At 42.2% G+C, this 15,284-nt stretch overlaps 1 protein-coding gene across 13 annotated transcripts in view; it reads left to right on the top strand.

Moving 5' to 3' along the window:
• AREL1 (apoptosis resistant E3 ubiquitin protein ligase 1) overlaps positions 1–14,665 on the top strand; it is a 51,738-nt gene extending 37,073 nt beyond the window's left edge. For 11 of the 13 annotated variants that reach the window (XM_008977908.6, XM_055097862.2, XM_063596329.1 and 8 more), the window contains 13 exons: positions 9–256; positions 1,844–1,921; positions 2,737–2,878; positions 3,003–3,124; positions 4,453–4,528; positions 5,060–5,169; positions 5,805–5,984; positions 6,160–6,285; positions 8,342–8,471; positions 8,559–8,617; positions 11,006–11,095; positions 11,850–12,025; positions 12,102–14,665. In XM_008977908.6, the coding sequence (XP_008976156.1) occupies positions 9–256; positions 1,844–1,921; positions 2,737–2,878; positions 3,003–3,124; positions 4,453–4,528; positions 5,060–5,169; positions 5,805–5,984; positions 6,160–6,285; positions 8,342–8,471; positions 8,559–8,617; positions 11,006–11,095; positions 11,850–12,025; positions 12,102–12,204 (1,640 nt within the window). In that variant the 3' untranslated portion in view covers positions 12,205–14,665. The remainder of the gene's footprint in view (positions 1–8; positions 257–1,843; positions 1,922–2,736; positions 2,879–3,002; positions 3,125–4,452; positions 4,529–5,059; positions 5,170–5,804; positions 5,985–6,159; positions 6,286–8,341; positions 8,472–8,558; positions 8,618–11,005; positions 11,096–11,849; positions 12,026–12,101) is intronic. The other 2 variants (XM_008977907.4, XM_055097861.2) reach the window with 1 other exon arrangement.
• Positions 14,666–15,284: the final 619 nt, after the last annotated feature.

Genomic DNA, 15,284 nt, shown 5'->3' with positions numbered 1-15,284 from the left:
TACTTTAGAGGATGAGAAGAATATCGTCGAACGCAATGTGTCCACTTCAGGCGTGAGCATTTACTTTGAGGCTTATCTTTATAATGCTACCAACTGTAGCAGCACTCCATGGCACCTGCCACCCATGCACATGACCTCTTCCCAGCGCCGGCCATCCACTGCTGTTGACGAGGAAGATGAAGACTCGCCCTCTGAGTGCCACACCCCTGAGAAGGTGAAGAAACCGAAGAAGGTGTACTGCTATGTGTCACCAAAGGTTGGACCTTCCATTCTTGACATAAAATCCCCCTGCTTGAACCTGTGTGTAATTGGTATTTGGTAGCAGAAACCACAAAGTAACAGTCTGAGAATCAGGGCAAGATTGTTAACTAGTTGTATAGAAAGCCACTTTCAACTGTTAAAAATTTCTTGCTAGCATAAAAATTACTGTTGGCTTCTTGTGCTGTGTCAAAACAATTTGATCTTTTGTTCTGTGATTCATGAAACCACAGTAAATGGATGTCACTATTAGGCTACAGGATTGGAGTAAAGAAATTTTGGCAGAGGAAAGAAGGTGAATTTCCCAAGCCCCTGAGCTAAGAAGCACTTTGTGTTAGTTTCTTTTTAATATTTGTTTTTCCTTATTCATTCAGTCCTCATAAAAATGAGACTCTGTGAAACATCCCATTACATCTCTTTAATCTCATAACCAAAACTGAGTTCTAATTCTGTTCTACTTCAGAACACTTTGCTGTGTACCATTCTTCATTTAAAAATCTAGCCTTAATTTGGACTACGGGTGATGGTAATGAGGGAAATGGGTAAGTGAATAAATGAAACAAGATTGGCTATGAATTGGTAATTGTTGAAGCAGCTGATAGTTTCATTATACTTCTTTGTCTTCTTTAGTATGTGTTTGAAATTTTCTTTAAACTTTTTTTTATCAAGAAAACAACTGACCTGCACATTCAGATAAAAGGGATTTTTTAAGATTAAAAATTTTTTGCATTGTCTTTTCCTCTTTTGTATGAACTTTTTTGTGTGAGGACCTTCCCCTATACCACCAACATATTCCACTCCAGCTCACCCCATCTTGCCTCCCTTCCCTGGCAGATCCTTGGCACCATTCAAATAGGTATAAAGCAGTGTGTATGGGTTGCTGGTGTTTGCTGTCCAGTAACTTGGAGGAAGTAATTCTGAGCATCATGGGGCTGAGCAGAAGGAGATTTTGATTGTTTCTAGGTGAAATATTCTGTTCTCATAAAGTGAAAACCTGATCCCAGATATTTAGAAAGACTTGAGTATTACAATTATGAAATATCTCTGTGTGAAACTGCATTGTCAGTCATATTTTTTTAATTTATTTTATTTTTTGAGACAGGGTCTCACTTTGTCACCCATGCTGGAGTGCCATGGTCCAATCTCAGCTCACTGCACCCTCTGCCTCCCGGGTTCAAGCGATTCTTGTGCCTCAGCCTCCCGAGTACTTGGGATTACAGGCATGAGCTACCGCACCCAGCTAATTTTTTTGTATTTTTAGTAGAGACTGAGTTTTGCCATGTTGGCCAGGCTGGTCTTGAACTCCTGGCCTCAAGTGATCTGCCAGCCTCGGCCTCCCAAAGTGCTGAGATTACAGATGTGAGCCATCCACACTTGGCCATCAGGGTAATATTTTTAATTTGCCTTTTTAAATAGAGAGTTAATGTATTTATTTGACTTTAGTACTCACTAAATTATTACTTTTGTCCATGGAGAGGAAAGGTTATGAGAAATGTAAATAGGGACTATGATATTTGAATTAGAATACCCAAATAGAGCCTTTTTATTTATCATTCACTTCATTTCCTGTCTGTTGGTCCTCCAGCAATTCTCAGTGAAGGAGTTCTACCTGAAGATCATCCCCTGGCGCCTTTACACCTTCCGAGTGTGTCCAGGAACAAAAGTAAGCTGAACCTTACATCTGGTTCACATCAAGCATGCTTCATCTCTGGACTATCTCAGCCTTTTATTTTTTCTCAGAAGCACTTTTAGTGTTTCTGCAAGATCTCACAGTGTACACAGGATTCGTTGCCAAATAAAGCATCATTATCTCCTCACTAAATGGCATGAAGAATATATAAATTCTGGAAGGACGCATGCCTACAGAAACAGGAATTAGCAGCAACTCAGAATACTTCAACAGTGATCCTTTGCCTTCAAGACTAAGTTAATAGAGAAGATGTTTTTAACTCTGGCCCAAGCTTGGTCTCCCAGTGTGCTGAAGCTAACTCCTTTTAGAAGCAGCACTCTCATATATTAAAATACATTGTTTGTTTGTTGTTAACTTTTCTGGGCTTCTGGAATCTAAACTTTTGCCCAAAGGCTAGAATGTGCCATTTTATAAAAATAATTTTCTTCTGATCAGTTTGGAGTAGTCATTTATTGCTATTTAATATATCCTTACTATTGCTATTTAATATATCACCGTATTGCCATTTATTGCTATTTAACATATCACCCTTCTTATATTTTATGTTGGAAGGTCTGTAGTTTTGCTGGTGGTCCTAACTAAAGGCAGTGTCTGTGACTAAAATAATTTAAAATGTTGAAATGTAAATCACTGAAGGGAAAAATAATGAAATGTATTTCTGGTAGGTCCTCATTTGGAGAAAACAAGCCTAACTTATTGTTGTTGGTTGGTACACAGGATAGAGCTGTGGAGGACTTTTACTGGCCTTGAGGGTTTTATAGATTAATTTCTTTCTTTTTCTTTACCAGTTTTCATACCTTGGTCCTGACCCTGTCCATAAGCTCCTCACACTGGTGGTGGATGATGGCATTCAACCTCCTGTGGAGCTCAGCTGTAAGGAGAGGAACATTCTAGCAGCCACTTTCATCCGCTCCCTGCATAAGAACATAGGTGAGGTTACACAGGGATTCTATAGGGAAGGTAGTGAGCCCAACCACATCCATGAGGGTGGAGAGGCAGGACTACACAGATGGCTTGTAATGAGGCTGTAATGATGGATCTTGCTGTTCCCCAGGAGGCTCTGAGACCTTTCAGGACAAGGTGAACTTTTTCCAGCGAGAGCTTCGGCAGGTACATATGAAAAGACCACATTCCAAAGTCACCCTGAAGGTCAGCAGACATGCCTTGTTGGAATCGGTAGGTAAAATTTCATCTCTGTCAGCAGATACCAAAGTTTTCCAATTGAATGTCTGTATTCTGCAGGTTACTGTTTTTGTTTTTGTTTTTTTGGGGGAGATAGGGTCTCACTCTGTTGCCCAGGCTGGGGTGCAGAGGTGCGATCATGGCTCACTGCAGCCTCGATCTTCCCGGGCTGTGATCCTCCCAACTCAGCCTCCCAAATAGCTGGGACTATAGGTATGTGTCACCATGCCTGGCCAATTTTTGTATTTTTTGTAAAGATGGGATTTTGCCATGTTGCTCAGGCTGGTCTCGAACTCCTGGACTCAAGTGATACACCCGCCTCAGCCTCCCAAAGTGTTGGGATTACAGGCATGAGCTACCGTGCCTGATCTGGTTATCTTTTTCATGAAACTTAAATTTCTCTGTTTAAGTAAAGATATAGATATACTTATAAAAGACAGATATACTAAATTTCTGAAACCTAAATTTCTCTCTTTACATATGTCTGTTCTTCTATTTGATTCTACTAAATTTGGGGCAGTTTTGTTGGAGGTATGTTATCGAGGGAAGAGCAGTTTACTTACTGGCCTTCAAATCTACTGAATGGGTCCCATGGAACTCCAATGTAGGGCAGGTGTAAATAGTGATTACAGAAGAAACTTCTTGTTATTGAATCCCTGGAATAGAGCGCTTGTTGAATTAAAAGGAAATGATTTTTGTTGTCACTTTGGTCTGATGGAAAAGGAACACCTGATGTGTGTCTGTCTCCACTGCACAGACACTGGCATAGTTCTTACATTCCCCAGGAATGAGAAGGCTTGGTTCCTGTCCAGAAAGTGTTTGTGATGTTTGGCTCTGGTAGGTGTGACTGGAAACCCCTTTTCTCAGCCATATTGTCCGTGTGGCATGGCTCGCTGTCTGAACCTAGCCTTGTGGATAAATATGTCTAGTGGATAGATCATACTTTGCTGAAAACCAGGATTCCTTGGTTCTTTTGCCTACAGCTTACTGACTTGAGTCATTTTTTACTTCTTTATGCAAGAATGTTTTCATTGCTAAAACAAGGATTGTTTAAAACAAAAGAAAAAGAAAAAAACAACTTCAGCTTTCCAACAAAGTGATGATGTAAAGGCAAATCAGATTATTTTTAAAAACTTTAAATTTGAAGTTATGTGCATTTTAAATGTCAGGTGGTATCATTAAAGCTTGTTTATGAGTAACATATCTCCTTCAGGCAGTCGTAGGTAGTCCAGCAGACAATGGCAGTGCTCTTGTGTTGTCTTTAACATCCAGAGGACACCAGCCAGTGTTCTGACAATTCCCTTCCTTTCACTTCTTTTCAGTCTCTGAAAGCCACTCGGAATTTCTCCATCTCAGATTGGAGCAAGAACTTTGAGGTTGTTTTCCAGGATGAAGAAGGTCAGTTTTGAAATTTTATATTCATCTTTTTGAACTCTCCTCCCCACTCGCACCTTCTCCACAAAAAAAAAAAAAAAAAAAGCAACTCTTACCTCCTACTCACTCCCTAAAAAAAAAAAACCTAGGTTTTTTCTCCCCAAAGAAAAGGGAACCATGAGTCAAGAAAAAAAGGGTAGCATTTACTGGCCAGGATGGCATTGAGGAGCTTGTGGAACACAGACATACAGGGACTTGGAGAGAGAGTTCTAAGTGTTTGAACCGTGGTTACCTTGAGAGAAATGTCCATTTCCTGGGATCTCCGACCTCTGGTGTTTCCATACTAGGGGGCTTTTCCTTAGTGATCAGAATACCATTAATCCTACAAAAAGGGGTGGGATTTCTAAAGGACCACAGTTTAGATGAGTCGCAATGGAGAAACACCAGGGTAGTACAATAGAGGGAATGTGGAGAGTATAAAATGATGACTCAATAAACAAAAGTGGTAAGAGGAGGGAGGGCAGAGTCATTTTTTATTTTCGTTATGCTTTTCAGCTCTGGACTGGGGAGGGCCTCGCCGGGAATGGTTTGAGCTAATCTGCAAAGCACTATTTGATACCACCAATCAGCTCTTCACCCGGTTCAGTGACAACAACCAAGCATTAGTGAGTTGGTGACGGGTGGGTGGAAAATGTGGATTATGTTATCATGGGTAGACTAACAAGGATTCAAAATTATGAAACTGATCTGGGAACCTGACAACCTGTGTCCTATTCTTAATTTTACTGCTTAAAATATAAGCTAATCAGATTGTCTTCCTCCTCTTTGCCTTTATTATTTCATCTGTAAAATAAGCAAAAATGCAGGCAGCTGAATATTTGACTAAAAACATTATAGTATAATGTCTACTCTACTAATTATTATAATAATTAAGCCTCTTTCTCAAAACATACCTGAAGCAAATGATTCCTGTACTAGATCTTTGTCTAGACAAAGGTGTCAGGAGTAGAGGAGTACACTTTGGCTGAAAGAAGTTCTGGTTTAGGGAAAAGGCATCACATCATCTGCTGATTAACCACAAACTTAATATAAGATTCTTAATTAAGTCCACCTTTGCCCTTTATCTTCTAGTCACTTTGAATTACTCAGTGGTGGCTACCAAAAAACTAACATTTGGATGGGCTCTGATCCTCACAGTGACATCTTGTTCCTTTGGCATGGGGTTGGGGAAGGAAGGGTCCTTCCAGAACTGGGCTTGAAGAAAAATGGCCCAGGGCCTTTCAGTCTCTTTCTTGGACAGGTGCATCCCAACCCTAATCGCCCCACTCATCTGCGCCTGAAAATGTATGAGTTTGCGGGACGGCTCGTGGGCAAGTGTCTCTATGAGTCCTCTCTAGGAGGAGCCTACAAGCAGTTGGTCCGAGCTCGCTTCACCCGCTCTTTCCTGGCCCAAATCATAGGACTGCGTATGCATTACAAGGTAACATCTTGGGTGTGCATTTCCTACTAAGGCCCCTGGCCATTAACCCTGAAATCTCTCCTCCTGGGCTTGTAAATAATAATTTTTAAGGTTGAAGGGATAAGTGGTTCTAAGCAGTTACACCTTTCAGGGCAAGAGTATTCATGTTCTGTTCTCTGTCTTTCTGCCTCCTCAGTACTTTGAAACAGATGACCCAGAATTCTACAAATCTAAAGTTTGTTTTATCCTCAACAATGACATGAGTGAGATGGAGCTGGTCTTTGCAGAAGAGAAATATAATAAATCAGGTCAATTGGATAAGGTGAGAAAGAGGACAAAGCCTCTGGGTCCTATGTTCTCCAGTTTCCTGTAGAGCAGGACTGTCTAAGAGAACTTTCTGCAGTGGTGGAAATGTTCCATATTTGTGTTGTCTATTAAACACCCAAAATGTGGGTGACATAATAAGTGAACTTCTCATTTTAGTTAATGTATACTTACATAACTACACTTGGCTAGCAGCTGCTGTATTGGACAGCACAGCTTTAGGACATTGCATCCTATGCTTTATGATCTCAGCCCATTTGAGTGAAGCAAAAGACACATATCTCCATCTATCCCACCGAGTCCTGCTTCCAGTTGAAAAATAACTGAATGATGGTGAAGTGTCACTGTACAAGCAGATTTGGAAGAGATGGCAGTGTCTGTGTCAACATTTGCAGTAGTGATGTAGGTGATTCCTATTTTAACACAATGCCTGGGTATTTTTAAACTTTTTGGCTGGGCGCAGTGGCTCATGGCCTGTAATTGCAACACTTTGGGAGGCTGAGGCAGGAGGATGGCTTGAGACCAGGAGTTCAAGACCAGCCTGGGCAACTTTGGCAAGACCCTGTCTTTTAGATTTTAAAAATCTAGCTGGGTATGGTGGCGTGTGCCTGTGGTCCTAGCTACTGGGGTAGTGTGGGAGGAAGTGGGCGCTGAAGCTGGAACATCGCTTGAGCCCAGGAGGTTAAGGCTGCAGTAAGCTGTGATTGCACCACTGCACTCCAGCCTGGGTGACACAGCAAAACCCTATCTCAAAATAATAAAACCAAAACTTTTTATTAGAAAATGATGGCCCAGAGATATTTCCGATGCATGTGCTTCTATTTACATTGTGGTGTTAAACAGCATCAAATGATAATGATGACGCTAAAGTTGCAGTAAATTTAAAGTTAAAAGCAGAATAGGAATGATTGAAAATTTGTGACCATTGGTACCACTATACTGATAATCAGATATCCTTTCTGGAAATTATGGGATTCCCAGCTGTCTGCCTTTGTACACATGGGATTAGACCCGACTTCCTGAGCTGGCGTGGTAAGGCAGCTAGAGTCAATAGGACACTGAATTAGGGTCCTCAAACCCAGGGTAGTGCTCATTTTAATTGTGTTTAATATAAATACTAAATCTTAATAATTTATTTCTCAGTCTCCTAGATAGAAATGCTTACATTAAAAAAATAAATCCAGGATTGTGCATACCAACAGAAAAAAAGTTTTACATTTTTAGATCCATTGAGAATCCCTGCTGTGGAGTAGCATGCTATTGCTACCATGCTGTTGTCTTAAAATCTGATCTTGTAACTTCATTCACCTGTGGAGACAACCTTGGTCACTCTACACAAATATTCCTGGATGATGGTTTTAAGCTGTGCTTCAGGGCTCCTTCAAAGTTCCCTTAGGAGTTTATTGGGGGATACCAATTCTGTTTGAGAGTCATACAGTTTGTTCACCTTTTTCTTTGCAGAGAGGAAAGTTTGGGCCAAATAATTTCCCCTAAGGTCTGGAGGGGCAATTAACCAAAGGTCTGTAGCAAGCTAGCATCAGGGCTGAGATTAGAATCCAGGATCTTCAAGTATCAAACTGTGGCTTGTTCTCTTGACTCACATTAGAGATAAAAGAATGTGTGGGAACAATTGTTCCCATCTTGGAATTTCTGAGACATAAAAAGACTTCCTTACTGCTTATCTGACTTTACTCTTAGTTGCTTAGAGAAGAGGTCAATAGTGGTTTCATTTTGGATCATAGATTAAAACATTGCTAGCGAGGAGCCATAGTATCTTCCTATTGCATCACTACTACTTGACTGAGTCAGAGAAGACCTTACCCAGGCACCTATTTCAGAAATAATAGCTAGTATACAGCAATAGTGGTAGGAACCCTGAAGCTTAGGAACTAAATTAAACCAAGTGTGTTGAAAAGCTGAATGCACAGCAGAAACTTGTGACTGACAGTGATGGAGGTCAGTAATGCTGTGTCTATAAAACATCCAGGCAGATGTCATCTCATAAATTTCCATCCACAGCCTCTCCCTTGTCTGTCTTTTGCTGCCTGTTACAGGTTGTAGAACTCATGACAGGTGGAGCTCAAACTCCAGTCACCAATGCGAATAAAATCTTCTATTTAAATTTGCTGGCCCAATATCGGCTGGCCAGTCAAGTGAAAGAGGAGGTGGAACATTTCCTAAAAGGTGGGATCCTGTCTGTTCTTGGCCTTGAAGTTAAAATACCTGTATCCATAGTGTGGGTATGACTTTAACTTGCCTACTTTGTTTCAGGCCTGAATGAATTGGTCCCTGAGAACCTTTTGGCTATTTTTGATGAGAATGAGCTTGAGGTAAGTGATTGCAATTCAGACTCCCATTCTTAACTTGGCATTTTTGTAGCTTACAGGAACCAGCTTGGTGTACCTTCTCTTATGAGATGCAGCTGGAAAGCCATTTATGCAAGAGGTGGTTTCACTTTTGTCGCTCCTCCATTCATTGACCCTTCAGCCTTTAAAAAATTAGAATGTGAAAATTAGTAGCAAAGAGTGCAGAGATATTAGCTTAAGGGATAAATAAATGAAAGTAGCAAGTAGCTCATTATTTATGAAGAGTAATAATTAATACTCATTTATTCATCAAGTATCACTGAGGCCGGGCATGGTGGCTCACTTCTGTAATCCTGGCACTTTGGGAAGTTGAGGTGGGTGGATCACCTGAGGTCAGGAGTTCGAGACCAGCCTGGCCAACATGGTGAAACCCCGTCTCTACTGAAAATACAAAAATTAGCTGGGTGTGGTGATGCACGCTTGTAATCCCAGCTACTTGGGAAGCTGAGGCATGAGAATTACTTGAACCCCGGAGGCGGAAGTTGCAGTGATCCGAGATCGCACCACTGCATTCCAGCCTGGGCAACAGAGTAAGACTCTGTCTCAAAAAAAAAAAAAAATCATTGAGTAGTAAAGAATGTTAATATCATGTACAGTCTATAAAATCCTATGACATTTAAGGGAGTAATAGAATTTATTTTTTCAGGTATATATTGAGTGCCTCCTGAGGCACTGCAGAGAGAGTAACGAATAAGACAAAGTTCCAGCCCTCATGGGCTACATTCTAATGAAGCGAAGGAAACAAACCAAAAGATGAGATCATATTTCAAAAGCATTAGACCAAAACAGTATATAGTATATATTTTTATTTATATAGTAAATTCATTCTTATTTGAGATCCTGTAACAACTAAAAAATGGCTCTAAGATGGTAAATACCATTCTATGCAGAACTGAAGTCCGTATCAGGTGTGGGCAAAGAATAACATCAATTTGTTGTGGCCTGTTGCTCACAGATGAGACATCTGTACAAAATGGTGCAGTGCAAGTTACTAGTTATAAATTCCCGTAGTTTCTATGAGGAGTGTCTTTCTGCAAACGTTTCTTTAGGGAGGAAGGTTTTCTTTTAAAATGGGGGAAAAAGTAATTTTAGGTGGTCTTGCCCAATTCTTATTTCTATTAACTGAAGTAGATTTGAGAACAAGAATCAAAATCTTCCGTAATTTTCGTGTTTTACATCTTCAGATGTGAAATCCAAACAAAATGAACTCTCCACAGCTCAGCCTAAAGTTTCTGATAAACCTGTTACCTAGCGCTGTTATTTTTTGGGCTGAGGAATAGCTACTGGTAAATTTTGTTACATTTTGAAGCAAAGCATTTGTAACAATTTGTAGAAGTAAGTAGAAAGGAAGGACATGGTCTCTTACAGTTGTTCCACATCCTGCTCTTAGTTCCTGGTCAGCTTAGCAAGTTCTTTTTGAAGGAGCCAAGGCTTCTCAGGCTTAGTTTGGGCTCTTCTTGTCCCTGGTTAGAATGTATTATTCTTTATAGCTATTGGATGAGTACTTGCAGTCTGCTAAGTAACATGCTGGATCCTGAACCAAATTAGGACATTAACAAGATGTTTAAGGCTCTGATGTCATTAATGTTCTCATTTTTTGGCATACTTTTAAATGTATCTGATCAAGTAGAGGCAGAGCTGAAGGGAAGGTAGTAAAAGTTCAATCCACAAAAGAATGCATCCTAAGAAAAAGGAAAGGTCATTGACAAATTCATAAATGGGGCTGGGGATTTTGGGGAAACAGCTTGCCTTTTCTCCTTGATATTCCCAGGCTAAGTTTAGAGCAGACTGTCAGGAAACAGTTTGTGTGTGTGTGTGTTTTGTCCTTTGTTTCAATTAAAAATAATCCATAGTAGCAGTTCTTAGGGTGTTCATCAGAAATACCTCGCCTGTAATCCCAGCTACTCAGGAGGCCAAGGCAGGAGAATCACTTGAACATGCAAGGTGGAGAGGTGGAGGTTGCAGTGAGCCGAGACAGTGAGACTCCGTCTCAAAAAAAAAAAAAAAAGAAAGAAAGAAATACCTGGGCAATTTTTTTTCTTCCTGTATAAGCTCATAACCTGTTCCGACAGATTCAGATTTAGAGGTCCCAGGTAGGGCCACCAACACTTGTATAAATATATATTTTAAAAGCCATGTGAATCTTTTTTTTACCCACTGGTTAGCAACTATTGCCCTATTGTATGTAATTGATTTTCCTAAAGCAGTATTCTGGCATTATGACCTCACCTTCTGTCTTTTTCCTGGTAATGTTTTCTTCTACATTTTGCCTGTTAACTTAGGTAATTTTGACCTTATATTGGGTCTTTGTCTCTCTGACTGTCATAGTAACACCTTACCATCTTTTTCTAGCTGCTGATGTGTGGGACTGGAGACATCAGTGTGTCTGACTTCAAAGCCCATGCAGTAGTTGTTGGTGGCTCATGGCATTTCAGAGAAAAGGTAAATGGACCAAACTTCTTTCAGTTGGATTTGTGCCATGTTATAAGGAAAAAGTTTCAGAAGAAAAAAGTAGAGGAGGCCGGGCGCAGTGGCTCATGCCTGTAATCCCAGCACTTTGGGAGGCTGAGGCAGGCGGATCACAAGGTCAGGAGTTTTGAGACCAGCCTGGCCACATGGTGAAAGCCCGACTCTACTAACAATACAAAAAAAAAAAAAAATTAGCTGGGCGTGGTGGCACATGCCTGTAGTCCCAGCTACCCGAGAGGCTGAGGCAGGAGAATCGCTTGAACCCAGGAAGTGGAGTGAGCTGAGATCACGCCACTGCACTGCAGCCTGGGCGACAGAGCGAGACTCTTTCTCAAAAAAAAAAAAAAAAAAAAAAAAGAAAAGAAGAAAAAAGTAGGGGAGTCAAAGCAGTTGATATGTTTTCTGGGGGAAAAAAAATGATGCATGGGGAAAGATAGGTGGTTGTCCAGGCAGAAGGGAGCCCTGATCCCTAAGGGCTGTCATGCTGACTGCCACAGGAGTAGTAAATTGGAGATGGTGAAGAAAGAGAACCAACAGTCAGTGACTACCCTCCTAATCGTGTGACAGTGTAAATTCTTGAAGTGCTTGTCAAACTGTTCCTACCCTGTGTCCTCATAGAACGGTAACTGGGGCACAGCCCCACTTTAGTGTATCTTGTTCCTTCCCCAGGGATCTAATCCTAGGCTGTTTACCGTGTGTGATCCCAGCCTTGTGCTCTCCCTGCCAGGTCATGAGGTGGTTTTGGACTGTGGTTTCCAGTCTGACCCAGGAGGAGTTGGCTCGGCTACTTCAGTTCACAACAGGCTCCTCTCAGCTACCACCTGGAGGCTTTGCCGCCCTCTGTCCCTCATTTCAGATTATTGCCGCTCCGACCCATAGCACGCTGCCTACTGCACACACATGGTAGGTATCTGCCTGCCTGATGCATGCCCAGTGTTTTTGGTGGTATGAGTTAATCACTTCTCCCTTGCCCTTCCAGTTTTAACCAGCTGTGCCTCCCTACATATGACTCCTATGAAGAGGTGCACAGGATGCTGCAGCTGGCCATCAGCGAGGGTTGCGAGGGCTTTGGCATGCTCTGACCACTCTCCTGTCATCCAGTTGGCTCCCATGCTCTCTGGAGCTTCTGGGCGCAAGTTACAGACATCATAACCACTGATCCTAACACACATAACCATCAGCCAGAAGATGCCGCATGCTCCCCTGTGTCTGGAGGATTTTGTCACCTACAAGCCTTGTCTTTACCTCACCTGCTCCCTGCCCATATCCACCACAGGCCACTTTGGCATGGTATGTAAGCTGAGCTCTTCATTCTGTCATGAGAAGAGGACCATGCTGCTGTCATTTATTTGGTCCTTTGAAGATCTCAGTAGCTGAGGGAGATGGCACACGGGGCTCAGCCCTGTTGGGAAACTGGTGTGGAGACCATTAAATCCACACTGTGCTCCAAAACTCCCTCTGCTGATACTCCTTGGAGACACCCTCTTTGGCCCTCACTACTTGACCAGACTGGTACTTGAGTCCTTCTCATGGGTGGGGTGATTGCCTCTTCTCATCAGGAGCCAGGAGAGAGGGACAGATAGGAGGTGGCCCATAGGAGCAGTCCCGCTGCACAATGGTAGGCATAGGCCATGGCACTGGACTGCCTCTAAGGACTGCTAAAAAGAATATTTTTTTGTGGTGTCAGAACTGGAAAAAGCACTTTCCCTTCGGGCATTTCTGGAAATGATTATTAATCCACAAAGAAGAACTCTCTAAGCTTTTTCTTGAATTGTAGCCAGTGAGAAAAGCAGATAGACTGAAGAATATGAAGGATAGCTGAGCTGTAGCCTCCAGAGTGGGGCATGCCTAGGCATATGGCTGGCTTGGAGACTACTGATGCTTTTCCCTGAGTTTGTTATTGGCACTGAAGTATGGCCGGCTTGGGCCACTGACTTCTCCATTATGTAGTCTGCTAAAAGCTGGGGATCCTTTAGCATTCTACTGAAGAAAATTTTGTAGCAAAAGATTAGAACAGTAAGAATAGTATGCCAGCAATCCCTGATTCTCTGCTTGGTGTTCTCTGGCAGCACTAAGACAAAGGAACAGGGACTAGGAGTTTACGTGCTTATCAGAGGTCCTTGGCATCAGGACACTAGGGATGAACAGGGAGGTGATATGTTACACAGTAAACACCTGCCAACCCCTGTACTCCCCTTTGCTCCATCAGTTATCAGGAAGGAGAACTAAGGAGGGAGGAAGCTTATTAGGTTCACTGTTGAATGATGATTGAAGAGTACCTGCTGCTGTATCTTGGAAGATGACAACATCCTTTTTCATTACTGTTTGATTGAAAATAATTTCAAGATTCAAAATCTCATTGACTTCCCAAATTTGTGTTTTTAAGAAGGCTTTGCTGCAAGCTACCATTCCCAATGGGGCAGTCAACTCTGAGAATATTACAAGCCATCTTTATTGCCAAAACCAGCAAGTACACAGAGTCCTGAAACAAGGCAGGACTTTGGCAATGCCTTGGCCTCCTGGAAGCATGTCTGAGCCCTCCTGTTCACAGGGATCATGAGGAACAAGCCCTCCTGAGCTGCTACAGTTCCTGCCTGACCTCAGTCTTTCGCAGTCATCATTTGTCCTTTCTTGGCACATGGGTGCTGACCTCACTCATCCTTGGGGTCCGGGATCCAGCATCAGGGTCTCTATACCCCAGGATCCTCCATGCCACATGGTCACTGCTCTCCTCAGGGACCAGGACAAGGTGCTGCTGCTTGCCCAAATGTTTTCCCATGGGATATGTACAGGAAGGTTTATCACCACCCTGGGAAACATAATGCTGCCCCTTGGGCCCAGAAAGGGGTTTCCAGCTGGGGGCATGTGGACTGGTTCTGCTGTTTTTGGCAGTCGCTTTTCTGAATTCTCCCCTCCGGCAGCCTTCCAGAGACTGATCCTGGAGATTGAGTTGATTGTCTTGGCTAGACCTGTCATTTTAAGCTCTAGTCATAGCACTTTTTCAGAGCATCTTAGGCACCATTGCAACCCAACCAGGGAAGCTGCATCCCTGTGGTGGTCCTTAGGCACCAGTCTTTGTTAAACAAAACCCTTTGGTACTATTGTGGTTTTCTATTCTCTGTCTGAACTCTATTCAAAAGTATCTTTGCTCTCTTGGGCCTTTTCTTTTACTGTTTTTTTTTTTTTTTTCTAATCCTGCTTTCATACTAGCCAGTGTGGGGAAAAGGTACAATATGTCAAAGAGATGAGAGAGTGTTATTTCTTGGGCAATTTTCTATTAGTGTTTCTTATTTTGGACAGTTCTTTTATTTATGTCCTTGTGACCCAGGTACTTGGGGGGCCAGCTACCCTTCTGGCCTTTTAGCATCTTTGAAGGAGACCAGACATGAGTGAATACCTAGGAGAGTGTCAGCATGTTTCTAGAAAATTGGCAGAGACCAAGCCCTGCTGCAGATTCGTCAGGCCAGGTGAAAGGGCCAGGCAGTTGCAGCTGATGATGTAAATATTTTGTACAGTAGATAAATAAATGTTTAAAAGAACTAAGGAGTGAGTGGCTGCTTTAAATGGAGATTCATGGCTTGACTGGAAGGTGGGGAAGGAAAAGATTTGGAAATGATTTTGCATTTCCCCAGGAATTCCTCCTGAAGTGGTCGGCTCGGGGTAGAGTGTACACCTGGAGTCCTGGCCTGTCCCACTCTTGCCCTTTCACCCTTCCCTGATTGCTGTCCATGGTGCCAGGCAGGGCCACTGTCTCAGCCATGGGGAGACGAGGACAAGTGTTTATGCTCAGTTTCTGAAGAAGGAACCGGTTAATCAGTCTTTAAACATTAATTCATTGTTGTTTTACTACCTAGAAATTCAATATAGAAAATTTGGAAATAAGAAAAAGATCAAGGGAAATAGGTAAGTTGCTATCCAGAGGTAATCACCGTTAACACTTCGATAAATAGCCTTTTGATTTTCATATTTAAGCACACATTTGTCTCCCAACATCTCCCTCACCCACAAGGGGTTTGGGAGTGGCAAACAAAAATACTGCTCCTAAGAAGTTTGTTGGTGGCAAGTCTTACCGATTCTTTTCAGCTTACAAAGGTAAGCTTGGAAGAGAAGAAAAAAAACAGACCTCTGATTTGGGCCTAGAAGGAGAAGTATTAAGGACCCT

This window comes from Pan paniscus, chromosome 15, assembly GCF_029289425.2.
Source record: "Pan paniscus chromosome 15, NHGRI_mPanPan1-v2.0_pri, whole genome shotgun sequence".
NCBI classification, from domain to species: Eukaryota; Metazoa; Chordata; class Mammalia; order Primates; family Hominidae; genus Pan; species Pan paniscus.
This window is presented reverse-complemented; position numbering and strand designations above follow the sequence as displayed.